This window comes from Ornithorhynchus anatinus, chromosome 5, assembly GCF_004115215.2.
Source record: "Ornithorhynchus anatinus isolate Pmale09 chromosome 5, mOrnAna1.pri.v4, whole genome shotgun sequence".
NCBI lineage: Eukaryota > Metazoa > Chordata > Mammalia > Monotremata > Ornithorhynchidae > Ornithorhynchus > Ornithorhynchus anatinus.
This window is the reverse complement of record NC_041732.1, coordinates 94957494-94984038: the sequence shown is the minus strand read 5'-3', so window position 1 is coordinate 94984038 and position 26545 is coordinate 94957494. Positions and strand designations below refer to the sequence as shown.

At 41.0% G+C, this 26545-nt stretch overlaps 1 protein-coding gene across 1 annotated transcript in view; it reads left to right on the top strand.

The window, feature by feature from the left end:
* TWSG1 (twisted gastrulation BMP signaling modulator 1) overlaps positions 1 to 3665 on the top strand; it is a 56216-nt gene extending 52551 nt beyond the window's left edge. The window contains exon 5 of the mRNA XM_029066326.2: positions 2993 to 3665. Coding sequence (XP_028922159.1) covers positions 2993 to 3174 — 182 coding nt within the window. The 3' untranslated portion in view covers positions 3175 to 3665. The remainder of the gene's footprint in view (positions 1 to 2992) is intronic.
* Positions 3666 to 26545: the final 22880 nt, after the last annotated feature.

The following is a 26545-nucleotide window of genomic DNA, read 5'->3' as shown; positions in this document are numbered from 1 at the left end:
CTATATTGACCTTGTTCTGCATCCATTTAATTTCCTCTGCTTGGTGCAATTCTTTATTAGTTTAGAGAATAGGGGAACCAAAGACTAACCATTTTCTCTTAATATGTCAGAATAACATCAGTTTCATCTCAGTCACCTATACCCTGTTTTCAGTTCATGGTTTCTGAAAGTTCTCTAAAGTGTAATCATTTTTATTGTCATTACTTGCATAGAAAAAGAAAAAGATTATGGTGTTGCAGATGGAATTATGAGGTTGCCTTATCTTGATTATTGCCCAATTCAAAATTTTCATTACATTTGGTTTTCTTTTCTAGCCAGGTCTCCCCTTTTTTGAGTAACAAACTTTTCCTTTGAAAATGGCTTACACAGCTGGGATTTATATCCCGGAGAACTCTCTTGTGTAATTTCTTGACATGCACACTGTCAAATGCTCACTCAAGAATTGTTACTTTTTAAAGAACTTTTTATCTATGTTGTTATGTTATAGTTATCCACATGTTTGCGAAATTTGGCACTTGAAGCTACCAATATTGAAATATAATTTTATTTTGCATTTTTCAAAGGCTTTGCAGCATTCTTTTCCATCCCTACGCTGTGCCCACCCTCAGCAGGCCTAGAATTAGGATTCTTTTACCTCACCATAAAGTCACAGAACCAGGGTCCACTGCCTTCAAATTGCAGTTAACCAACTGAATCATCCAGTATAGGTGGTAACAATAATATATTGCTCAGAAAATGGCGTAGTGGATAGAGCTCAGGCCTGGAAGTCAGACGATCATGGGTTCTAATCCCAGCTCCGCCACTTGGCTATGTGGCCTTGAGCAACTCACTTCACTTCTCTGTAAAATGGGGATTAAGACTGTGAGCCCTTTGTGGGAAAGGGACTGTATTCAGCCCGATATGCTTGTATCCTCCCCAGGGCTTAGTACAGTGCCTGGCACATGGAAAGTGTTTAATAAAAACCATTATTATTAATAGAAAACCACACCTTCCCTCAACAAACATAAGGAACTGGACAAAATGGGAAACCATGGTTTAGCACCAGTTTTTAAGGATGTTGCTTTTAGAGTTAAAGCCATAAAAATGACTTCAGCCTTGAATACGATGCCTCGATATGTGGAGTACCTAAGAAATGCCACAGAACTCTGAGTTGCCACTATAATCATCATCTTCATTGTAGTCCATTGGAAAGACCAAGGCCTGGAGTCAGAGGACCTTAGATCCAATCCTGGCTCTGCCACTTATCTGCTGTGTGACCTTGGACAGGTCACTTCATTTGCCCAAGGGGAGCAGTATGGTCTAGTGGGAAGAGCCTGGGTTCTAATTCCTGCTCTGCCACATGTCTACGGGGTGACCCTGGGCAAGTCACTTCACTTCTCTGTGCCTCAGTTACCTGTAAGCCCGTCAAACGGCAGGGACTGTCTCTATCTGTTGCCGACTTGTTCATCCCAAGCGCTTAGTACAGTGCTCTGCACATAGTAAGCGCTCAATAAATACTATTGAATGAATACCTCATCTGTAAAATGAGGATTGAGACTGTGAGCCCCACATAGGACAGGGACTATGTCCAGCCTGATTTGCTTGTATCTACCCCAGTGCTTGATACAGTGCCTGGCACATAGTAAGCTCTTAACAAATGCTACAATTATTATCATTATTATTATCTTCAGTGAATAAGTTGTGAGAGCATCTTGCAGAAATTATTAAAGTACTTGCTGCTTTCCTTTATTGGCAAGGTTCTAACCAGGGTCTTTCTGAACAAACTACTGAAGACTGTCATTACCCATGTTCTATTTTCACTGTAATTTGGCTTCAAATACTGATAAAAATAATAATAATAATAATAATTGTGGCATTTGTTAAGCACTTACTATGTTCCAGGCAGGGTTCAAATCATAGCATAGTCTACATTATATTTACAGCATGTCAAATGCAGGAGAGGGCAGGGAATAAAATCAAGACCTCTAATTTCATTCCCAAACCATTCAGAAACACTTAACATCATCAGCCAATCAGGGCCCTGATAACTGCTAAAGAAATTTGACTGTTCTGACTAATTTGACTTAAAATTTTAATGCTTCTGCAAGAAGATACGGCTGGCAAAGAGTTAAAGGTATCCTGTCTGGACCATTCTTGGTTCCAGACTATTTCTGGAGGTTTCTTATTTCACATAGTTGCTCTGAAAGTCTTCCCTTCCTTACTCTCCTGAGATACTTCATAGTTCTTGGAGAATTCTCCACTTAACCATTCTGCAAATGTAGAGAAAGCCCTTGTCCTCAGGTTCAAAGTGAGCGCCTCGTTCTCTGACTCCCAAGGGTGGAAGGAGATTCCCTGGTCCTGGGAACAGGTAGGTTAAAGAAGGTTAAATCTCCTTGGAGCCATAGAAAGAGAATAGATATCTGAGGACCCAGCTTCCCCTCTTGAGCCTCCAATTTGTCTCTCTCTGGAATATATGTGTGTGCATGTGGACTTTAACCATAACCTTAGTCCAGTGCTCTGCACATAGTAAGCACTCAATAAATACAATTGAAGGAATGAATAATTTCATAAGGCAGCTGAGTCAGAGGAATAAAAATCGCTGTATTTCCAAATGCCATTTTTCAGTAAAGCTCATTTTTTGTAATAAGTATGCTAATTGATAAAGCAGGATATGGTCATTGCTTTTTTCAACTCTGTATCCTGACAGGGCCTTGTATATATAACACTGTTTCCAATTGGAAATATATTCTCCTTTACTGTACATTTTAGCCCTTTGTCCATTTTCTACAGTTACATATAAACCGTTCTATTACATCACGTACTATACCCAACCAAGAACCCTGAAGATGAGGTTTTAGATAGAGACATTGTCTTGATGAACCTGGTAACGAAACCTTCTGTTGCAAAGCCGACTGTCACACATTTAATGACTAATCGCTAGCTTTGAACTGAAACCTCTTTCTCATTTTCCTCCTCCTCCCTCCCCAACCCCTTCCCCTTTGTTGTTTTTCAGAACACATGTGTACTGTGGTTTATTTTGATGACTGCATGTCAATACATCAGTGCAAGATCTCTTGTGAGTCCATGGGAGCATCTAAATACCGATGGTTTCATAATGCCTGCTGTGAGTGTATTGGGCCTGAATGTATTGACTATGGCAGTAAAACCGTCAAATGTATGAACTGCATGTTTTGAAGAAGAAATAGGATTCGTAGAAAATGCAGGCCAGAATGATTTTTTCGTTGAAAAGGAAGGGATCGAAAGTCACTCGTTGGTGAAGTGTACTGGTTGCATCAGAATACCAGCGATTTGCGGGGAGAAGATGTAAAAAATTTGAAGTCTGTCTCTATCTTGTTTTTGCTTTTTTAAATACAACAGAAATTAGTAACAATTTTGAATATCATGTTTTAAGTTTTTTTCTTTTTTAAAAATCCACTGAACATTTGCCTTTCCTTACCTGATATATGCTAGCAATAAACTATGTTTTGAATATAACCTCATTTTGATTTTGAATCTGTAACAGTTGTTTTAGTCATTTTAGGATGAAGCTTTAAGGTGGTGACAGCAAGAGGGCCAGCATTTAAGTTTAATCAAATCCAAAAAGCAACTGCTTGAATGGAGAATTCACTGAAACATCTGCGTTCTCTCCCCATCCAACCAAAATAAAATGTTTTGTCTCTGCCAGACTCCCAGATCATTGTGGATGCAATTGAAGAGTTTGGGTTTTGTAGATTCTTCCTTTAGATTGTAAGCTCACTGTGGGCAGGGAACATATCTATCAACTCTCTTGTAGTATACTCTCCCATGCTTAGTACAGTGCTCTGCACAAAATAAGTGCTGAATAAATACCATTGATTGATTCCTATTTTGAAGATTTTATAATGGGTTGCTTAAGAATAATGTCAACCCGGGTGGGGTAGGTTTCTTTGCATTCCTGTTCATCATACCATCCCTTTACTTTCTCTCAGACTTTTAATAGCATCGAGATACTGTATTCTGATCCTGATCTATTAAGTGTTCTCACTTGTATCATAGCACAGTTGGTAAATTGAATTTCAGCCTGTCCAAATTTTATGCTTTTTGTTTTTTATTATAAGGCCTAAAGCTTTAAAGAGTTCAAACTTTTAGAAATGTATTTTATTGAGACTTAATGGAAGATGGAGTGCCAAAATGACTGGAAAGGGCTTCCTGTTTCCTTCTTGCCTTCCTTTATTTCCTCAAATGCTTTTCAAGCCTGGTCCGTAATTGAAATTGTGGGTACTGAAGGACATCTAGGAAGGCTATGCCTGCTCAGTAGTGTGAACTTTCTGTATTACACTCATAACCCGGTTAGGTAGAGTGCCGAAAATTTGCAAGTCTAAACAACTCCCCCGTATGAAGTGAGTAATCTACATATCATCTCATGAAGAGCTCGTGGGGTGTGGGGCAACTGCCAGCCCATAGGGATACTGGTTTCGAGGGGCAGTGGATGGGACATCAGGAAAAGAACATAATAGCACTTAAGTGTCTCGTTTTGGAATATTACAGGGAGAGAGTTATTGAAGAGTAGGAAAGAAGCTTAAGCCAGGAGGGGCAGCAACCACCCAGAGGTTTTCCAGTAAGTAGTGGTGGAAGGAGAATCAGGTGAAAATGGGAAAGAGAAAATTAAGTGAAAGAAGAGGTTGTACTTGAACAGTTATGGTGAGGGAAAAGGGGGGGATGGATGGGGAAATGGGACTAGAAAACTGACATTTTAGGCTTTTGGTTTTTCGTTTGATTTAGTTTGCTTTTGGGTTTTTTGTTTTGGGTTTTTTTTCCCTTCAATTTTAAATCAGCTTCTATTAGACTCCTACCCACAGCTGAACACGTGAGATGAAACTTGATGCAGCTAACTAGAGGGAAACTTTTATATTGTGACTTTGTTTCCACATCAATTTGGCCGTAACTCTTAACTCATAACTGTTATGCATATGGAATCAGGACAGGTGAGTACTAGAGCATGAGGTTTTCTTAATGCTGAGTTCTGTGTGAAGGAGACCTCTGGGTTATAGGAGAACTGGGTGGAGGTTCAAATCCAGTATAAGTAAACGTAGGAGATATACACAGTCTCTTAAGAGATATAAAACTTCTTTGAAAGAAGGCTAAATACATCATTAGAAGTAAAGCATATTGAGAAGGTGCTGCATATTACAAAATATTAATGAGTACATTGGATTTTTCTAGTGAAATCAAGTATTACATAAAGCCTGTATGTTTTGGAATCTTAGCAGAAATTCAAGATGCCATAGTTAATATGAAGTTTGTGTCTAGTATGTGAATGACCTTTCAAAAACAGAACCATTTTATCTACCCATAATTATTAATTGTGGTATTTAAATGCTTATTATGTGTCAAGCACTGTACTAAGCACTGGGGTAGATACAAGGTAATCAGTTCCTACATGGGGTTCCCATTCGTGGGAGGAGGGAGCGCAGGTATTGAATCCTCATTTTGCAGATGAAGAACTGAGGCACAGAGAAGTTAAGTGACTTGCTCAAGGTCACACGGCAGGTAAGTGGTGGAGCTGGGATTAGAACCCAGATCTTCTAACTCCCGGGTCCATGTTCTTTCCACTTGGCCACGCTGCCTCTCTTTTTGTACTTGTTTTCTTTAGACTTCTCTGGCATAAACTATAGAACAACTTCAATTGTGCCTGCTATTATGAACTAACTACCACAGTAAGCCTGGCCCACAAGCAGTTTGTTTGGGGTGTGTATTAAAAAAAAAAGCTTTTTAAAAATAATTATTTCTCAAGCTAAAAGTTTCTCTCTACACTTCCTATCTGCAGACCGAGAGTCTACTTGTGTTTAAAAGATAATATTTTTTTAATTATTAGAGAAAGATAAATATTTGGTTTTGTCACTCTGGTCAGTTGTCACCAATCACTAACAACACTTCTTTAGCACCATGAAGCACCATACTAAGCTGTAGGAGGATATATGGACAGGGATTCTGTCTCAGGTCCTCTTAATAATAATAATAATAATAATGTTGGTATTTAAGCACTTACTATGTGCAGAGCACTGTTCTAAGCACTGGGGTAGATTCAGGGTAATCAGGTTGTCCCACGTGAGGCTCACAGTTAATCCCCATTTTACAGATAAGGTAACTGAGGCCCAGAGAAGTTAAGTGACTTGCCCACACTCACACAGCTGACAAGTGGCAGAGCCGGAATTCGAACTCATCACCTCTGACTCCCAAGCCCGGGCTCTTTCCACTGAGCCAGGCTGCTTCTCTTGGGATGGACTTGTTATGAGAGCTCATAATCTAAAGTGGGGAAGACAAGCACCCAGCAAAAATAGCAGGGAAAATAAATTCACAATCAAAAATGATAATGGTATCCATAGTAGTTCATCACTGCTGTGAGGGAAAGTGTGTCTCTTTGGGCTCTTCAATTTTTCCGGAATACACCAAACTGCCCCACACCTCTGTGATGTCGTGTGGTGGTAGGGATGGCTAAGACCTAACTTATACCTCAGGCCACTGCTTGAGTACCCCAGAGCAAAATGATAAAACTCAGGATCATCTGCTGAGAGATACTTATTTTTAGTCTTAGTGATATTACTGAATTTATTCTTGGTTCTTACGTCTCCGCCCCCTGCCAGATTTCACTAACTCCAAAATTTTGTCATGGTGCGTGCTGAAATAATAAGATGGCTTCAACCAATGTAATTGTTGCAAACCCCCTCATTCATTCACTCAATAGTATTTATTGAGCACTTACTATGTGCAGAACACTGTACTAAGCTCCGGGAATGTACAATTCGGCAACAGATAGAGACAATCCCTGCCCAATGACGGGCTCATTCTGGCCGCTACCAGGCAGGACCTTCCTGGACGAGGGAAGCCTCGGTGACGCAGTCAAGTCAAACCCCACTTCTGATCACTAAGGGTAATGTGGAAAGTTTTTTTACTTAGTTTTATCAATGTGCAAGGGGTGCAATACCAGTATGTGGTCAAAGGAGCCTATTCTACTGCTCTTTCGTGTTTCTGCTTCCAAGTGCTTCTTCAATGCTTGCCTCTTTGTGTGACTCTTGTCTGCATGCCCTCCTTGCAATTTCAAGCGACCTCCTTTTATCGTTCTTAGGCATCAATGCTGTGGCTCTACGTGACAGTCATTAATTGATCCAGGCCTGTTAGCGGCTAGAACAGGGAGAGAAAGTCCCACCTCCCTCCATGGCCACAGGCCAGCAATCACTTGTCCCAGATAGAGCCCGTCAAGGCCTTCGCCAGTCTCTTCCTCCCTGTTGTTCGTGGGATCACAAACAGTCATTAATAAGGAAGCTTGTTGTGGGCTCATCACATTCATTTTCCTGTCTTCCATTTTTGCTCCCGTTAAAAGTGTTCCTTGAATTAGTGTACTTTTCCCCTTCATATGGTGTTTGATGGTTTTAGAGGGGAGAAAAACAGAACTGCCTACCACCAAAATTGTATTTTCTTTAATTTTATAAGAGAATCATGGACAATTTTGCCGACATTTAATTACAGTGAGATTTTTAAAATGATGATTGAAATTTTTTGTTGTCCTATATGCAAGGTTAAAACAGTCATAATGGTGAATGATGAGCTAGGGGATTACAATGATGAATAGTAAGCGCTTAACAAATACAAAGATTAAGATTAATTCTATTGCTAACTCTGGAGCTAACAGCCCCATTGATATTTGAGGCCTCACTTGGATTCCTTTTGAGGATGAAGTTCCTGTGTCCTATGGCCCAAATAGAAAAATCTTTTTTTCATTATTAGTATTTTTCATATGTACTGCAACTTTTTTGGTAACTAGGGAAAAACTCAGAATAGATTCAAAAGCTGTAGATTTTAGAAGGATGTTCGCATTGTGAGAACCTTTTAAACAATGTTCAGTGCCTTGCAGTTTCCTCTGCTTTTATTCAAGATTTTTGACTCAGAGAATACTATTCTTAGATGTTGAAAGGGAATCAGAGGTGACTGAAATAGTGTTCATAATGAGAGCTCTGATTAGAAGGTTTTGTAATTTTGAACATGCTTATGGCAGCAAGACTCAATGGGTAATGAAAATAGCTCATTCAAATAAAGAGATGTTTGACAAGAAGTAAATACATTCTATTTCTTGAGTGTAGGGGAGGAAAATAGAGGATTATAAAAGGAGTTGAAGTTTACCCAGCTCCTTTTTACTATAGGCCTAACAAGCTGAATTAGACATTGTCTAGTCCTACAGGGAGGGAAGTGGCAGAACAGAGATAAACCAAGCGGATTGAAACTGAATTTTTGGTGGACTAGGTTAAAGGTTTTTATCCATGTGAATGTTTCTCCCATAAAGAGTTTTACTTCCTTTGTAATCCGTGATATTCCTCAGAAAGTGTGGTTTTATTGAATATTTACACATTCTTAAATGCCCAAAATGTGTGCATTTGCCTTAATTTCAGTTGTAAACCAAAAAAATGAATTTTTAAATAAAAATAGGGGTTACATTTCTGAGTTGTGTCCTTTCTCATCTCACAAAATAAATTATTTTTAATGATTTTCTACTTTTGCATTGATTGTGTGTCTAGATTTTGGGATAATAATAATGTTGGTATTTGTTAAGCGCTTACTATGTGCAGAGCACTTTTCTAAGCGCTGGGGTAGACACAGGGGAATCAGGATGTCCCACGTGGGGCTCACAGTCTTAATCCCCATTTTACAGATGAGGTAACTGAGGCACAGAGAAGTTAAGTGACTTGCCCACAATCACACAGCTGACAAGTGGCAGATCTGGGATTTGAACTCATGACCTCTGATTCCAAAGCCCGTGCTCTTTCCACTGAGCCACTCTGCTTCTGTGAAATCTTAATAGGGACTCACTCTCAAGGGGTCTCTTGCTTCTTGATGTCTATATGTTGACCACTTCTCTGCTGGCTAGGACCTTCACCACAGGGTATTTTAGAGGGGAAAAAAGTAAAATATTAACAATTCTGGTTAAACTCCTGTTGAAACATCTAATTTGAAATTTGGACTTCATTTTTCCTTAACTCCTCTTTGGTTAATTGAATCAACTGAAGTGTACATTTAATTTCAGTATTAGATCATTGGTATATTTTATTCTCTTATTTTGATATTTTCAGTTTTACCTTTTGTGATCAAAGCTATTGCCCTAGAGCAGTGGTAGGGAAAAGCAGATATTTTTTCCGTTAACCACTGTAAAAACTATTAGAAATTGTCATTCCTGGAATAAACATTCCTAGAAAAAGCCAGATTTCCCTTAATGCCTTAGTTTCCGCATGTAAATAAGGAAGTTAGCTGCATGAGTATGAAAGCTGGTTTTTTTGCAGCTATCTCAGTGTATCATATTTTATTCAATGACAATACCATTCGTTTAATGCCTTCTCCATCTTGACATATGGTGGACCATTCAGTTTACTCACTTGCTTCGAGTTTCATGTCTGAAAAATAATTAACCCATCAATCCTGTCAGTCATTCAGTCAGTCATTTTCTATACTACTTTTTGCTTTTCTGATTCAAATCCATATTTTCCGGCATTTGAAACTCTTACCTGGTGTTCTTCCCAAAGATGACTTTAGATTAAACCTGAGAACTTTAAACTTAATCTGTCCCTGAACTTCACCGGTGTTTTGAATCATTGTTTACTTCTTTGTTTCAACCCTAAAAGAGGGAGAATGTCCAGTAAAGTTAAAGAACCCTCTGGACCAGAGATAAATAGGACAAACAGCTGTAACAATGTCACGTAGACTAAACTCTTTGTAATAATAATAATGTTGGTATTTGTTAAGCTCTTACTATGTGCCAAGCACTGTTCTAAGTGCTGGGGTAGATACAGGGTAATCAAGTTGTTCCTCGTGGGGCTCATAGTCTTCATCCCCATTTTCCTGATGAGGGAACTGAGGCCCAGAGAAGTTGTGACTTGCCCAAGGTCACACAGCTGACAAGTGGCAGAGTTCAGATTAGAATCCACAACCTCTGACTCTCAAGACCATGCTCTTTCCTCTAAGCCACACTGCTCACCATTTGGGTGGCAGTGTTGTCTCCTGTTTGTTAGGTCTTTTTTAAATTTTTTTGATGGTATTTGTTAAGTGCTTACTATATCAAACAGGGTCCTAAATACTGGGGTGGGTCCAAGTTATTCATGTTCAACACAGTCCTTGTCCTGCAGGAAGCTCACAGTTCTCAAAGGAGGGAAGATAGGTATCAAGAAGTAGCGTGGCTCAGTGGAAAGAGCAAGGGCTTGGGAGCCAGTGATCATGGGTTTGAATCCCAGATCTGCCACTTGTCAACTGTGTGACTGTGAGCAAGTCACTTCACTTCTCTGGGCCTCAATTCCCTCATCTGTAAAATGGGGATTAAGACTGTTTTGAACCTCATGTGGGACAACCTGATTACCTTGTATCTACCCCAGCACTTAGAACAGTGCTCGGCACATAGTAGGTGCTTAACAAATACGAACATTATTATTATTATTGTGTAGTTCTGACCAGAGACTGCACCTGTTCATCAAATAGAAACTTCTTATCATTTCCCTCAGCCACCCCCGTCCGACCTTCTTTATCTGATTTCCTACTACAATCCAAGCCACACACTTCGCTCCTCTATTGCCAACTTATTCACAGTACCTCGATTTCATCTACCTTGCCACTGACCCCCCCCTCACCCCCATCCTGCCTCTGGCTTGGAACTCCCTCCCCCTTCATATCCGACAGCTGATCTTTCTCCCTAACTCCAAAGTGTTATTAAAAGCACATCTCCAAGAGGAATTTCCTGATTTAGCCTTCTTTCCTCTTCTCCCACTCCCTTCTGCATCTCCCTTGCACTTTGATTTGCACCTATTATTCACCCCACACTCATCCCCACAGCACTTATGTACATATTTGTAATTTATTTATTTACAAGTTAATGTCTGTGTCCTCCTTGAGGTGATAAACTCTCTGGGCAGGGAACATGTCTGCCAACTCTCTTATATTGTAATAATAATGTTGGTATTTGTTAAACGCTTCCTATGTGCCAAGCACTGTTCTAAGCGCTGGGGTAGATGCAGGGTAATCAGGTTGTCCCACGTGAGGCTCACAGTTAATACCCATTTGACAGATGAGGTAACTGAGGCACAGAGAAGTTAAGTGACTTGCCCACAGTCACACAGCTAACTGTACTCTCCCAAGCGCCTAGTAGAGTGCTCTGTACGCAATAAGTGCTCAATAAATGTGATTGATCGTTCCTCCCATCAACCATCTTCCAGTGTGTGCCTAGCCCCGGTAAACCAACGTACCACCACACTTCCACCCAGCACCTCCATTAATTCACAATAGACATGTCAAAGTAGCATTTTTCATCAATTTTGATTTTTAAGAATGTGCCCGATATGGAAAAGCCCAGAATAAGGAAATAAGGTATTTATGTTTGTTTCGACATTCAACTAAGGATGTTAGTGGATAGAGCACGGGCCTGCGACTCAGAGGGACCTGAGTTCTAATCCCAGCTCTGCCACGTATCTGCTGTGTGACCTTGGGCAAGTCACTTAAATCTCTCTTGGGATTAAGAGTGTGAGCCCCATGCAGGGTAGGGACTGCGTCCAACCTGATTAGTTTGTATCTAACCCAATGCTTAAAAGAGTGCTTGGTACATAGTAAGTGCTTAACAAGGGCCATTATTATTAAGAATTTTAATCTTGGTTGTATTTGTTTCATCCCTTTCCTAAAAAGTGCTGTTTCAGAACAGAGTTGATTACCAGGTTTTTGTGACACAATTTCTTGTGGCTGTCATGGAGAAAATGTGGCTTAGTGGAAAGAGCACGGGCTTGGAAATCAAAGGACATGGGTTCTAATCCCAGCTCCTCCATTTGTCTGCTGTATGACCTTAGGCAAGTCACTTCACTTCTCTGTGCCTCAGTTACCTCATCTGTAAAATGGGGATTAAACTGTGAATCCCACATGGGATAACCTGATTACTTAGAACAGTGCTTGGCACATAGTAAGCGCTTAACAAATACCATTATTATTATTACATTAGAAGCCTGAAAGTCTTCCTAATTACCATGAACTAATTGCATCCTTTGACATTTAAGAGTCACTTAGGGCTCTGATTTGATTCAGCTTTTGAGGTTTGTGTAATCTACTGCTTTAGGAAGCTAACAAAATGGCTTTCTGGTAGAGCTGGGTTCGAATCCCAGCTCTGCCACTTGTCAGCTGTGTGACTGTGGGCAAGTCACTTAACTTCTCTGGGCCTCAGTTACCCCATCTGTAAAATGGGGATTAAGACTGTGAGCCCCATGTGGGACAACCTGATTCCCCCGTGTCTCCCCCAGCGCTTAGAACAGTGCTATGCACATAGTAAGCGCTTAACAAATACCAACATTATTATTATTATTATAGAGTAGGGCTATTGGCAGCTAGGAATTCTGTTGTGACTTTGAACTGAAATTCAGGCAAATAAAAGACAGACCAGAAAAGATTTCAGAATACCCTCATTTCTGTCAAAACAACTTGAATTGTCTTATCCAAGTGCTAGTGGTTTCTATTTCTGGGCGGGCGAAGCATTCATTGAAATTAATATGACAGCCTCATAAAGCAGGTTTATCTTTAAAGACTGGCCCAGTACCTCCAAAGTGGGATTTTATAATAGCCTTTCAAATAAACTACTGTACACATCAATAATAATGACGGTATTTGTTAAGCGCTTGCTATGTATGTGCAAAGCACTGTTCTAAGCACTGGGGGGGATACAAAGTGATCAGGTTGTCCCCACGTGGGGCTCACAGTCTTCATCCCCATTTTACAGATGAGGTAACTGAACTACAGAGAAGTGAAGTGACTTGCCCAAAGTCACACAGCTGACAAGCAGCGGAGACAGGATTAGAACCCATGACCTTTGACTCCCAAGCCCGGGCTCTCCACTGATCCATGCTGCTTCTCCAAGGATATGTTAGGAGATTCATCTGTGGATCATGGGGTTGGGACTTACCTTTTTAATAATGAGAATCTCTTGAATAGTAATAATTACACAAAATAATAATATAACCACTTCCTCGTCTTTGGATCAGTGGTAAACATTAGTTTCAAGGGTCTAGTGATGAATTCCAAGTGAGCCCTCCAAGGCGGCAAAGACATAATAATGTTGGTATTTGTTAAGCGCTTACTATGTGCAGAGCACTGTTCTAAGTGCTGGGGTAGATACAGGGTATCAGCTTGTCCCACGTGAGGCTCACAGTCTTAATCCCCATTTTACAGATGAGGGAGCTGAGGCACAGAGAAGTGAAGCGACTTGCCCAAAGTCACCCAGCTGACAAGCAGCAGAGACAGGATTAGAACTCATGACCTCTGACTGCCGAGCCCGGGTGCTCTCCACAGAGCCACGCTGCTTCTCTGAAAGAAAGACATCTTCCCTGAAAGACATCTTGCCCTCCCTATCAAATCTCAATTTGGTGGCTCCAGAAGCCAACCTTGCCTATGGCTCCATGCAGGAAAGGGAGGGGGAATTTGTTTCAGGGGGAAATGTTGGAGCTGCAATTTTATTTTTTTAATAGCCCCTCTTCCCCTTCCCAGTTTAGTACCTCTGTTAGCACCAGATAATTAGGTGCTAACGATTACTCATTCTGAGATGGCTTTGGAGACCCACTAACAGCTGAGTGAGTGTATGCTTGCCAAATTTAGCAACCCGTGGTGACACCCTCTTTACCTTAAAACTTCTTGATTTTCTCCTGTCCTTTTCCTCTCCACCCCTCTCCAACACCCACACAGTTTTTCCAGGGGTAGTAGAACTCAGTGGAATGAGCCCGGGCTTGGGAGTCAGAGGTCATGAGTTCGAATCCCAGCTCTGCCACTTGTCAGCTGTGTCACGGTGGGGAAGTCACTTAACTTCTCTGTGCCTCAGTTCCCTCATCTGTAAAATGGGGATTAACTGTGAGCCTCATGTGGGACAACCTGATCACCCTGTATCTACCCCAGCGCTTAGAACAGTGCTCTGCACATAGTAAGCGCTTAACAAATACCAACATTATTATTATTATTAATAAGGGGACACAGAGTGGCATAGTGGAAAGAGTACAGGTTTGGAGTACAGGACCTGAGTTCTAATGCCTGCTCTGCCGCGTGTTCGCCGGGTGACCTTGTGCAAGTCGCTTAGCTTCTCTGGGCCTCAATTACCTCATCACTAAAATGAGGATTAAATCGTACTCCCTCCCACTTAGACTCTGAGCCCCATAGGGAAGAGTCCCTGAACTGTTTTCAACCCGATTATCTTGTATCTACTCCAGCGTTTAGACAGTGCTTGTCACATAGTAAGTGCTTAACAAATATTGTAAAATGGTCTGCTTTGCCTTGCTTACTTTGCCACCTCCACTGCACTGTTGTTTCTATCCCATGCTATCAACCTGCTGAGCATCATTATTCATTCATTCAGTAGTATTTATTGAGTGCTTACTATGTGCAGAGCACTGAACTCAGCGCTTGTATTACCATTCCAAGACCAATTTTTCAATCATGTCACTTCCCCCCTCTGCTCTCTCCCCAAATCAGAGAACTAGGGCAAGGCACATATTCCACCAGCTCTCATGTGGGCAGAAAAAGTGCAGTGGAACTCAGTAAATACCACTGATTTATTGATCCTTAGGGCTCCCAGCGTCCTCCCCAGAGAGCAATTTGCTGGAGAAGCATCCTGGTCTAGTGACTAGAGCCCGGGCCTGGGAGTCAGAAGGACCTGGGTTCTAATCTCGGTTCCACCACGTCTGCTGTATGGCCTTGGGCAAGTCACTTAACTTCTCTGTGCCTCGGTTACCTCATCTGTAAAACAGGAATTAATACTGAAGGTATTTGTTAAGCGCTTGCTGTGTGCCAAGCACTGTTCTAAGAGCTGAAATAATAATGGTATTTGTTAAGTGCTTGCTATGTGTCAAGCACTGTTCTAAGCGCTGAAATGATGGTATTTGTTAAGTGCTTACTAAGTGCCAACCACTGTTCTAAGCACTGGTGTAGATACAAGTTAATCAGGTTGTCCCACGAGGGGCTCACAGCCTTTAATCCCCATTTTACAGATGAGGAAACTGAGGCACAGAGAAGTTAAGTGATTTACCCGAGGTCACGGAGCAGACAAATGGCAGAGACAGAATAATGGTATTTAATAAAAATAATAATAATGATGGTATTTGTTAAGCGCTTACTATATGCCAAGCACTGTTCTAAGCACTGGTGTAGATACAAGGTTGTCCCACGAGGGGCTCAAAGTCTTAATCCCCATTTTACAGATGAGGCAACTGAGGCACAGAGAAGTGAAGTGATTTGCCCAAGGTCACACAGCAGACAAGTGGTAGAGCATGGATTGGAACCCTCGACCTTCTGACTCCCAGGCCGTGCTCTATCCACTAGGCCTGCTGCCCTAGGTAGGACAGGTAAGGTGTCGGACCTGATTAGCTTGTATCTACCCCAGTGCTTAGTTCAGTGCCTGGCACATAATAAGTACTTAACAAATACCATAAAAACAAAAAAACGGACGGAAGATTCAGGGTTTCTTCATAAGCTGTTGGTTCCAGTGAGGATCAGGGATTGTCTCTATCTGTTGCCGATTTGTACATTCCAAGCGCTTAGTACAGTGCTCTGCACATAGTAAGCACTCAATAAATACTATTGAATGTATGAATGAATATTTATATATGTCACCTAATATGCAACTCTGGAACACGGTTTCTTCTGACTGCTGCCATGTTTGAGAGTCTTTGGGGGCAAAAAGTCTCTGAGCTGGGGCCTGGATTTGAGATATCTGTTGTCAGGGCCAAGCTGTTCCTGGATCATGATGTTTAAAGGACAACCTGCAAAGGAATTATTATGCATCACCGTCCCCCACACTCCCAGATGGCCTTAGCAGATTGAGTCGTTTCAACATTACGCCTACAAATTGAAAGAGTTTTTCTCCTTGAGTTTTGGTGCTTTCTTTTTCGGCGAATTAGAGATCGTCTTGAAACCCAGTAGCCATTCCACAAGTACCACTGTTCTAAACTAAATTTCCCAAAAAGATTTCTATTCTCCCTTCTTTTTGGAGGTGAAATGCATTTTGTTGTTCATCTGAAGCCAGTAAGTATAGGTAATCCATTGTTATGCCACTGTCATGCCCTTTCCAGAGTCATTTTATTAAAGCTTCCCCGATTAGCTAAGAGTTCGGTTGCTGAGCAACGCGGCTAAACCTTGAGACTTTTCCATATTAAAACCGTGAGCCACTGACTGGCCCCTCTGTCCTCTGCAGTAATCATGCACGAGGGTGAATTATTACTCAGTAGGTTTATGTGAGTTTAGTGCATTCTATTGTTTTATGAAATATTTTATTAGTGCTGCAAGCAGATCACTTGACAGAGCAAGCCAACCTCATGTTATATTTGATATCTCCCCGAACAGGGAGTCCATTTGTTATATGAAGGTGTTTTAAACACTTGTACTTTTGTGTGTAGCTTGGGCAATTAGCACTCTTAATCTCTGCAATAATCTCATAAAGTGCTTGGAATGTTCCTCAGCAAAAATGTGAAATGAAATTTTGTGAATGCCCATTTTTATGTGTTTATTAAAATTTCTAATATGTTTTAATAAAAGGGAGCATTAATCTTTTCTAGGTAGATTTATTTCCCAGCTTCTTCATGTTTGATCAATTATTTATAGGCTATGCATTTTTAGGATTTTACCCAATTTGGTTCACTTTCTTTCCTTCAATTATTTCTTAAAAGGGTTGAATTTAGAAATTAGAAACATATTTTGGTAGTAAGAATGTTAAGAAATCTTAAGTTTATTTATGGATATTAGTCGAATTATCCATTTACATATTTGCATAATGAATTTACCACAATCAGCTTTCTCCCTTGTATTTACCCACTCTCTTCTTCCACGACACCCCAGGTTTTGAGGGGAGGGGGATAAAGGAAATAAAGGGCTTAGTCTGGGAAGTTGTGATTTTTTTTTTTAGGAGCGCTATGTGACCTTGGGTAAGTCACTTCTTTGTGCCTCAGTTTCCTCATCTGTAAAATGTTATCTGTAAAATCTGTAATATGGTATCCCTCCACCTTGGACTGTGGGCTCCACGTGAGACAGAGGCTGCGTCTGACCTGATTACTTTTTATCTATCCATGTGCTTAGTTCAGTGCATAGCACTTAGTAAGCACTTAAAGACCACACTGATTATTAGCGGTAGTAGAAAAATTTCAACCTGAATTTTAAAATAAAGAAAACTCAGTAATTACATTCTGAATTAAATATTTGAAACCTGAAGAACTTCACATTTTGTGAAGCTTTTGTGAAGAAGAAAAAAAGCTCTATTTATAAGCTCTATAAGAGGGAAATAGAGAACTGTGTTTAATAGATTTTTTCTTCTCTCCTTTATAGAAACACTAGATAGTAAAAGTGAAGGCAGGCACAAAAATGAGAAGCTATCAAATCCTATTATGTTCAGAAACAAAGATACCAAAATGAAAATATATTTATAGTCAATGTTCCTTCCATTTTATGTGAATCTAATCACTTATTCACTGGCCTGCAGTGAATTTCAAGTATTTGCTTCATATTTTTTTCAAATCTATTTTGAGTTCTGTTTCCAATTCTAACTGCCTTTTGTACTAAAATGTAGTTTATGATTTACTTGCATACTGGTGATCATGAATCTTTAAATTACTGAAAAATCCTGGTTGGTATGTTTTGTAAAATAAAATATTTTACAATGATACATAAATCCAAACTCAAGTGCAAAGGAAGCAGACTAGAAGATAAAATTTAGGGAGCTTTTGGAAAGTCACGTATAGGTGTTCCAACCCATATGTCCCTCTAAAGCTAATCTTATTCTATAAAGTCAATTCATGGTGCATTTTGAATAGAATATGAAAGCAGAATTAAGGAGCATTCTTCTGACCACACACTTCTGTTTTGCAGTATTAGAAGAAACAGATGTTTGGGGCATGAAGCTTCAAACACAGGAGAGTGATATGATACAAATTTTCCTTGATGGAGCTCTTTAAGAAAGCGATCAATCATGTAAAGCTGTCTGCCGAGCACTTTCTTGGGAGAATACACTGCAGTAGGGTATGTAGACACGATCCCTGCCCACAAGGAATTTACAGGCTAGATGGGAGAAACGTATGAAAATAAATTGCAGACGTCCATCCATGTACATCGGTGACACTGAAGAGCGGGTGAATAGGTCAAGTAAGGTGGTAGTCAGGAAAGGCCTCTTGGAGGAGACTGTAATCAGTGGTATTTATTGAGCGCTTACTACAGACAGAGCGCTGTACTAAGCACTTGGAAGAATACAACATGACAGAGTTGGCAGACACGTTCCCTGCCCATGATGGGCTTACAGTCTAGAGGAGATGAGACTTTAGTAGGGCTCTGAAGGTGGGGAGAGTGGTGGTCTGTCGGATATGTAGGGGGAGGGAGTTCCAGGGCAGAAGAAACATAGGTGAGGGGTCACTGGGGGGTTATTATAGGAGAATTGATTGTATTTGTATTCTCAGAAAATATCAAGTCAGTAGAGGGTTTGTTCTTGGAACAGCAGAAAGGCCTTAAATTTTGAAAAACAATTTTGTTTTTGGTAATGGTAGTTGTTAAGCACTGACTATGTGCCAGGCACTGTACTAAATGCTGGGATAGATACACTTGGGGCTCACAGTCTTAGTCCCCATTTAATACGTGAGGGAATTGAGGCACAGAGAAGTGGCTTGCCCAAGGTCACACAGCAGACCGGCAGCGGAGCTAAGATTAGAACCCAGTTCTTCTGACTCCCAGGACCATGCTCTGTGCTGCCTCCCTCCTCTCTTACATCCTCGTTGCATTATTTGCCTCAGTAGGAGCATGACTGCCAGGGATGAGAAGGAGAAAGTGACACTGTGCAAGCCACTAACACTATAATCAGCGTGTGCGTGATGTGATGTGTGTGATGTGATGTGCAGCAGCATGCTCAGTGGAAAGAGAACGGGCTTAGGAGTCAGGGGTCATGGGTTTGAATCCCAGCTCCGCCACCTGTCAGCTGTATGACTTTGGGCAAGTCACTTCACTTCTCGGTGCCTCAGTTACCTCATCTTTAAAATGGGGATAAAGACTATGAGCCTCACATGGGACAACCCGATTACCCTATATCTACCCCAGAGCTTAGAACAGTGCTCAGCACATAGTGAGTGCTTAAATACCAACATTATTATTATTATAATAATCAATTCCGCTCTACAGGTTCTTGCCCTGAAGTCTCAGGACCAGGACTCATCCATCATTTTTGTTCAGAGACTGTATGCCTTAATTCTCTGCCTTTTTCTCTGGCTGGCAGTCTCTTTACATCTGTGCCAGAAATGTTCTACTTCTTCCCCTTGATATCAAAATCTTCCTCCTTTTGCGGGGATAGAGAAAAGGAAGGACATTTAGCTAGGAGCATTTAGGAACGAGAAGTTGAGGTTGTAATTTTTAGCTGGGTTTTGTTGACATGAATTCACTTTACACGAGGTTCCTTTGTACTTCTGTAATCAACTCATCTATTCAGGGTTTAGGAAACTTCAGAAACTTCCAAAGAGCATGATCAGTTGTGAAGCAGCGTGGCTCAGTGAAAAGAACATGGGCTTGGGAGTCAGAGGTCACGGGTTCGAATCCCAGCTCTGCCACTTGTTAAGCTGTGTGACTGTGGGCAAGTCTCTTAACTTCTCTGTGCCTCAGTTCCCTCATCTGTAAAAAAATGGGACTAAGACTGTGAGCCTCATGTGGGACAACCAGATTCCCTGTATCTACCCCAGCTCTTAGAACAGTGCTCTGCACATAGTAATCGCTTAACAAATACCAACATTATTATTATTATTTGCAGATGAGTTGTTTTACAGTTGGTTTAATAAAAGGTATTTATTGAACACTTAATGTGGTTTTTTAAATTGTATTTGTTAAGCCAGGCACTTTACTAAACACTTGGGTAGATTCAAAGTTGGATATAGTCTTTGTCCTACACAGGGCACATAGTCTTAAACCTCATTTTACAAATGAGGTAACTGAGGCACAGAGAAGTGAAATGACTTACCTAAGGTCACCCAGCAGTCAAGTGGTGAAGGTGAGATTAGAACCCAGGTCCTCCAATTCCCAGTCCCATGCTCAAGGTTTGGGCACTTCCCCACTGCTCAGTTGTTTAGTATACTAAAAGTGAGTTAGAAACTGAATTTAGGATTGGCAGGTGTTTTCTCTGTTTTCGAGAGTGGGTAACTTCAAGCACTTGGAAGTATACATTTTAAGAAGATGTAAAATGATTCCCTCATAGAGGTAAAGATGCCGTCTAAGGATGATAAAGGAATTCAAATGACAAAGTAGTTCACATTAAACAACAGGAAAACAGGAAGAGCATTCCAATTATATCATCAGGGGTTTGTAATTTTCCTGGGAAATTATATACTAAATTTGATATTATTAGATATAGGTTTCAGAGGGTTACAAAATATCTTAGTTATTAAGATGTTAAAGTACAAGAAAAGTAATATGGTAGTCTATCATTTTAATCTTTGAGAAGCATGTGCAGGACCTGGTTGAAGTCCTTGGATGATTTAAATTCCAAATTGACTTTTGGTATGGATTTTGATTTTTTAAATTTATTTACGTAGTCTCATTAAACGAATCCCCTAAATGTAGTAAACACACTCAATGAGAAGCAACATGACATAGAGGATAGAACACGGGCCTAGGAATCATAAGGACCTCGATTCGATTTCCAGCTCTCCACTTGTCTGCTCTATGACCTTGGACAAGTCACTTCACTTCCCTGTGCCTCAGTTAACTCATCTGTAAAATGAGCATTAAGACTTTGAGCCCCAGTTGGGACATGGACTGTGTCCAATCTGATTAGCTTGTATCTTCCCCAGCACTTAGTACAGTGCCTGGCACATAGTAAGTGTTTAACAAGTATCATTTTAAAAATAAGAGAGTGAGTATGTGCCAAAAATTACAGGCCTTTTGTAAATAGGAACTAATCTGGCACCTTTTCCGGAGGCGGTGTATTTTAGCCTTAAACTTTCTTATCTATCACATCTCTATGTAGCTCTTTATCAGCTGTAATACCAGAATGGTTTCATTCATTCAATAGTATTTATTGAGCGCTTTCTAAGTGCAGAGCACTGTACTAAGCGCTTGGAATAGACAATTCGGCAGCAGGTAGAGACAATCCCTGCCCATTGATGGGCTCACAGGCTAATCGGGGGAGACAAGATGGACAAAGAACAAGAAAACTTAATCACGATAAATAGAATCAAGGGGATGTACACCTCATTAACAAAATAAATAGGGTTTCCATGTACCTGTTCCCATCACAGCCGAAAGAAGTTTTATTAAAATCAAAAAAACCTGTCTAGCATAGTGTCCTTTTCAGGTGAGGATGAAAGAATGAATGAACAGCCTTCTGGTCCTGTTAAGGCACGAAGTGACTGAATTCTGGCAATCTTCAGTTATGCTTCCCTCAAGTTGAAAATGGCCACAGGATCCTTGTTGCTAAAGATAGTGGCGGCGTGGACACTGCCCATCATCATCGATGGTATTTATTGAGCGTTGACTACGTGCAGAGCATTATACTAAGAGCTTGGGAGAGTACGATGCATCGGATTTGGTAGATGTTTCCTGCCCAGGAAGAGCTTAGTTTCAGAGGGAGAGGCAGGCATGAATATAAATCAATAAATTATGGATACGTACATGAGTGCTGTAGGGCTGAGGGAGGAGTGAGGAGGAGAGACTGAAGCTGGCTCTGGATCTTGGCAGTAGGGGGCTTGGGTATGAGTACCTCCCCACTCTACAACTTGGGGATGTATATGTGTGAACCAAGACCAACTTGTTGACTGGAAAGCTCAAGGCTAAGATAGGGTGGTAAAAGTTTCTTTACTCTTCCAAAATTTGGTCTTTCCTAGGATGTTTGCATATATCTGTAATTTATTTATTTATTTCTCTGTTTATTTACATTAATGTCTGTCTCGCCCTCTAGAATGGGAGCAGGAATGTGTTTCCTGTTAGATTGCATTCTCCCAAGTGCTTAGTACAGTGTTTTGTGCACAGTAAGCACTCAATAGATACAGTTGAATGAGTGAATGAATGTTTGGCCTGACTTACTCCCTTTATTCATCCCCCCTCCCAGCCCCGCATCCCTTTTATACATATTTGTAATGTATTTATTTACATTAGTGTCTGTCTCCCCCTCTAGACTGTAAGCTCACTGTGGGAAGGGAATGTGGTGTCAGCTGTGTGACTTTGGGCAAGTCACTTCACTTGGCCTCAGTTCCCTCATCTGTAAAATAGGGATGAAGCCTGTGAGCCCTGTGTGGGACACCCTGATTACCTCGTATCTACCCCAGCACTTAGAACAGTGCTTTGCACATAGTGAGCGCTTAACAAATGCCATCATGATGGCAATATTATTATTACTATTTTTATTGTCATATTGTACTCTCCCAAGTGCTTAATACAGTGGTCTTCACACAGTAAGCACTCATTAAATACGACTGACTTTCATTCATTCATTCAATCGTATTTGTTGTGCTGTATTAAGCTCTTGGGAGAATACAGTATAATAATAAATTATTCCCTGTCCACAAGAGCTTACAGTCTAGAGGCGAGGAGACAGATATGAATACATATAAGTAAATTACAGATATGTACCTAAGTGCTGTAGGGCTGGGAGCGGGGAAGAGCAAAGGGAGCAAATCAGGGTGGCATAGAAGGGAATGGGAGATGAGGAAAAGTGGGGCTCAGGCTGGGAAGGTCTCTTAGAGGGGATGTGTCTTCACTAAGTCTTTGAAGGGGGAAAGAGTAATTGTCAGATTTGAGGAGGGAGAGAGTTCTAGGCCAGAGGCAAGTTGTGGGCTAGTGGTTGGCAGTGAGATAAGCGAGATCGACACACAGTGAGGTTAAACATTAGAAGAGCAAAGTGTGTGGGCTGCACTGTAGAAGGAGAGTAGCGAGGTGACAAGGAGGGGACAAGGCGGTGGACAGCTTTAAAGCCAATAGTGAGGAATTTTTGTTTGATGCAGAGGTGGATGGGCAACCACTGGAGTGTTTTGAGGAGCAGGGTGACATGTCCTGAAAGTTTTTGTAGAAAAATGATCCGGGCAGCAGAGTGAAGTATGGACTGGAGTGGGGAGAGACAGGGGGCTGGGAGGCCAGCAAGGAGGCTGATGCAGTAATCTAGGCAGGACGAGTGATTGTATTAACGAGGTACCGGTTTGGATGGAGAGGGAAGGATTTAGAGATAATAATAATAATAATAATATTGGTATTTGTTAAGCACTTACTATGTGCAGACCACTGTTCTGGGGTAGATACAGGGTAATCAGATTGTCCCACATGAGGCTCACAGTCTTAATCCCCAATTTACAGATGAGGGAACTGAGGCCCAGAGAAGTGAAGTTCCTTGCCCACAGTCACACAGCTGCCAAGTGGCAGAGTTGGGATTTGAACCCATGACCTCTGACTCCCAAGCCTGGGCTCTTTCCACTGAGTCATGCTGCTGTTGATTGTGAAGGTGGGACCGAAAGGATTTAGTGATGGATTTAATATGTGGGTTGAATGAGAGAGAGGAGTCAAGGACAAGGCCAGGGTTATAGGCTTGTGAGACGGAAAGAATGGTGATGCCCTCTACAGTGATGGGTAAGACAGGGGGAGGACAGTGTTTGGGTGGGAAGATCAGTCTTTAATCAACATTTTATTTTTAAAGCCTAGCTCCTTTTCAGTGGGCTGATTAGAATAAAGGAAGCTTAGATACAGCGATATCATAGGCACAGAGAATTAATTCCTGAAAGAAATCTGCTGAAGAAAATAATATTTTAAACAAATCCACCTACAATCCACTATAATAGTACTGCATTTTCAGGTTCTTGGTGCTTACTATTATGATACTGGCAAAATGTGGAAATACTTATTTGCCAAGTTATTTTAGGGTAATGCCATTAATAATGGCAGGATATTTAAAAAGAAGTCGTCAGTACTTTGGATTTGGAAACTTCTTAAGCAATCAAAGCCCTATCTGAAAGATCACAGACTTCAGCTCCAACTACAGAAAAACTTTTTGCTACAACTCCAGCCCCATCTAAATTGGGTAGAAAGGTTTTGGGAAATTCATTCAATAAAATTTATTGAGTGCTTACTATGTGCAGAACACTGTACTAAGCACTTGGAATGTACAGTTTGGGAACAGATACAGACCATCCCTGCTCTTTGACGAGCTTACAGTCTAATCGGGGGAGACAGACAGACAAAAACAAGACAACATAATCACGATAAATAGAATCAAGGGGATGTACTCCTCATTAACAAAATAAATAGGGTAATAAAAATATATACAAATGAGCACAGTGCTGAGGGAAGGGGAGGGGAGAGGGGGAGCAACAGAGGGAAAGGGGGCTTAGCTGAGGGGAAGTGAAGGGGGGAAGGGAGAGGGAGCAGAGGGCAGAGGGGGAGCAGAGAGGGAGCAGAGGGAGCAGAAGGAAAAGGGGAAATGTACACAGGACTCTGAAGCAGCAAGAAAGAAAAACAAGCCCTTCAAACAGAAGGGGTCCATCGGTCACGATGAAGAAAGAGTTTTCCTTCAAAGTAGGATGGACTAGAGGAAAGAGCACAAGCTTGGAAGTCAGAAGACCTGGGTTCTTGTCCCAGCTCTGCCATTTGTCTGTTGTGTGACCTTGGACAAGTCTCTTAACTTGTCTGTGCCTCAATTTCTTTTGCTGTAAAATGGGGATTAAATTCCTGCTCTCCCTCCCAACCTCTACTGAGCCCCATGCAGGATGAGCTGTATTTGCCTTGATTATTATTTTTTTTAATGACATTTGTTAAACACTTACTATGCAGCAGGAACTGTACTAGCAGGCCTTATCAGGTGGAACAGAGTCCATGTCCCATATGGGGCTTGCAGTCTTAAACCCCATTTTACAGTTTGAGGTAACTGAGGCACAGAGAATCAATCAATAGTATGTACTGAGCACTTACTGTGTGTGCAGAACACTGTAGTAAGTGTAGTAAGTGACACGATCCCGGCTCACAACAAGCTTACAGCCTAGAGCCTGTTGTTGAGTAGGGATAGTCTCTATTTGTTGCTGAATTGTACTTTTCAAGTGAGCCCGTTGTTGGGCAGGGATTGTCTCTATCGGTTGCCGAATTGTACATTCCAAGCGCTTAGTACAGTGCTCTGTACACAGTAAGCGCTCAATAAATATGATTGAATAAATGAATGAAGCGACCCAGAAGGGAGGGAAAATGGGGAGCGGGGAGATGAGAAGTTTGTCAGGGAAGGCTTATGATTTTACGATGATTTTATTCTGAAGATAGAGCTCTAGTAATGGTCTACCACAGGTGAAGAGAGAGGGAGTTCCAGGAAGGAAGGAGGATGGCAAAATCATGAAGGAAAATGGACATCATGAAAATCAAATTGTTCTTAATCGAACAAGTCGAGGAAGGAGCACCCATTGAAGCCTAAAGATGGAAGCTTCCAAACATACACAGATACTTTTCTCATACATAGCAGGTCATAAAACATATGGAATTCTGTTATTATATTAAACTGGGCAGGCCAAAAACTATCAGTAAGTTCTCCAAGACAGGTGTGGCTAAATTCATGGTCAAAAGATCAAAAACGAGTTAGCAAAGAGAGAAAAGATAAGACTATAGAGTGAAAAGTTAGTATATCTTTAACCTACACATCATTCCTCTTGTGTCCTGTGCCAATGTTGGAGATAGAGTGCTGAGCTGATTGGATTGTAACCTGACAGAATAATGTGCTCTTGACTCTCTATATCTTTTAGAAATACTGAGACAAAAGTGGGCTTTCCTCTCCTCTCCCTATATTAGAGTAGTGAGGCAGAATATCTACTTTTTTTTCTTTTTTATGGTATTTGTTAAGTACTTACTGTATCTACCCCAGTGCTAGAACAGTGCTCTGCACATAGTAAGCTCTTAACAAATACCAACATTATTATTATTATTATTACTATGTGCTAGGCACTGTACTAAGTGTTAGTATAGATACACATTAATCAGGTTGGAAACAGTCCCTGTCCTATCAGGCTCACAGTCTTAATGCCCATTTTACAGTTGAGGTAACTGAGACAAAGAGAAAGGAAGTGACTTTTTCAAGGTGACACAGCAGACAAGTGCCAGAGCTGGGATTGGAACCCAGGTCCTTCTGACTCCTAAGCCAGTGCTCTATCCACTAGGCTACCCTGCTTCTCCCATTTGTGCCCTACTTATCTGGGCCCTCCTGAAGCCAGATTAATGAACCAAAAACAAGGTTACTTAGTGTACTGTCTTTCAGATAGAGGACAAGACATTCCTTTCTTCCAACCCACTCATAAATGTGCTAGTAGATTATTCATTCATTCATTCAATAGTATTTATTGAGCGCTTACTATGTGCAGAGCACTGTACTAAGCGCTTGGGATGAACAAGTCGGCAACAGATAGAGACAGTCCCTGCCGTTTGACGGGTTTACAGTCTAATCGGGGGAGACGGACAGACAAGAACAATGGCACTAAACAGCGTCGAGGGGAAGAACATCTCGTAAAAACAATGTCAACTAAATAGAATCAAGGCGATGTACAATTCATTAACAAAATAAATAGGGTAACGAAAA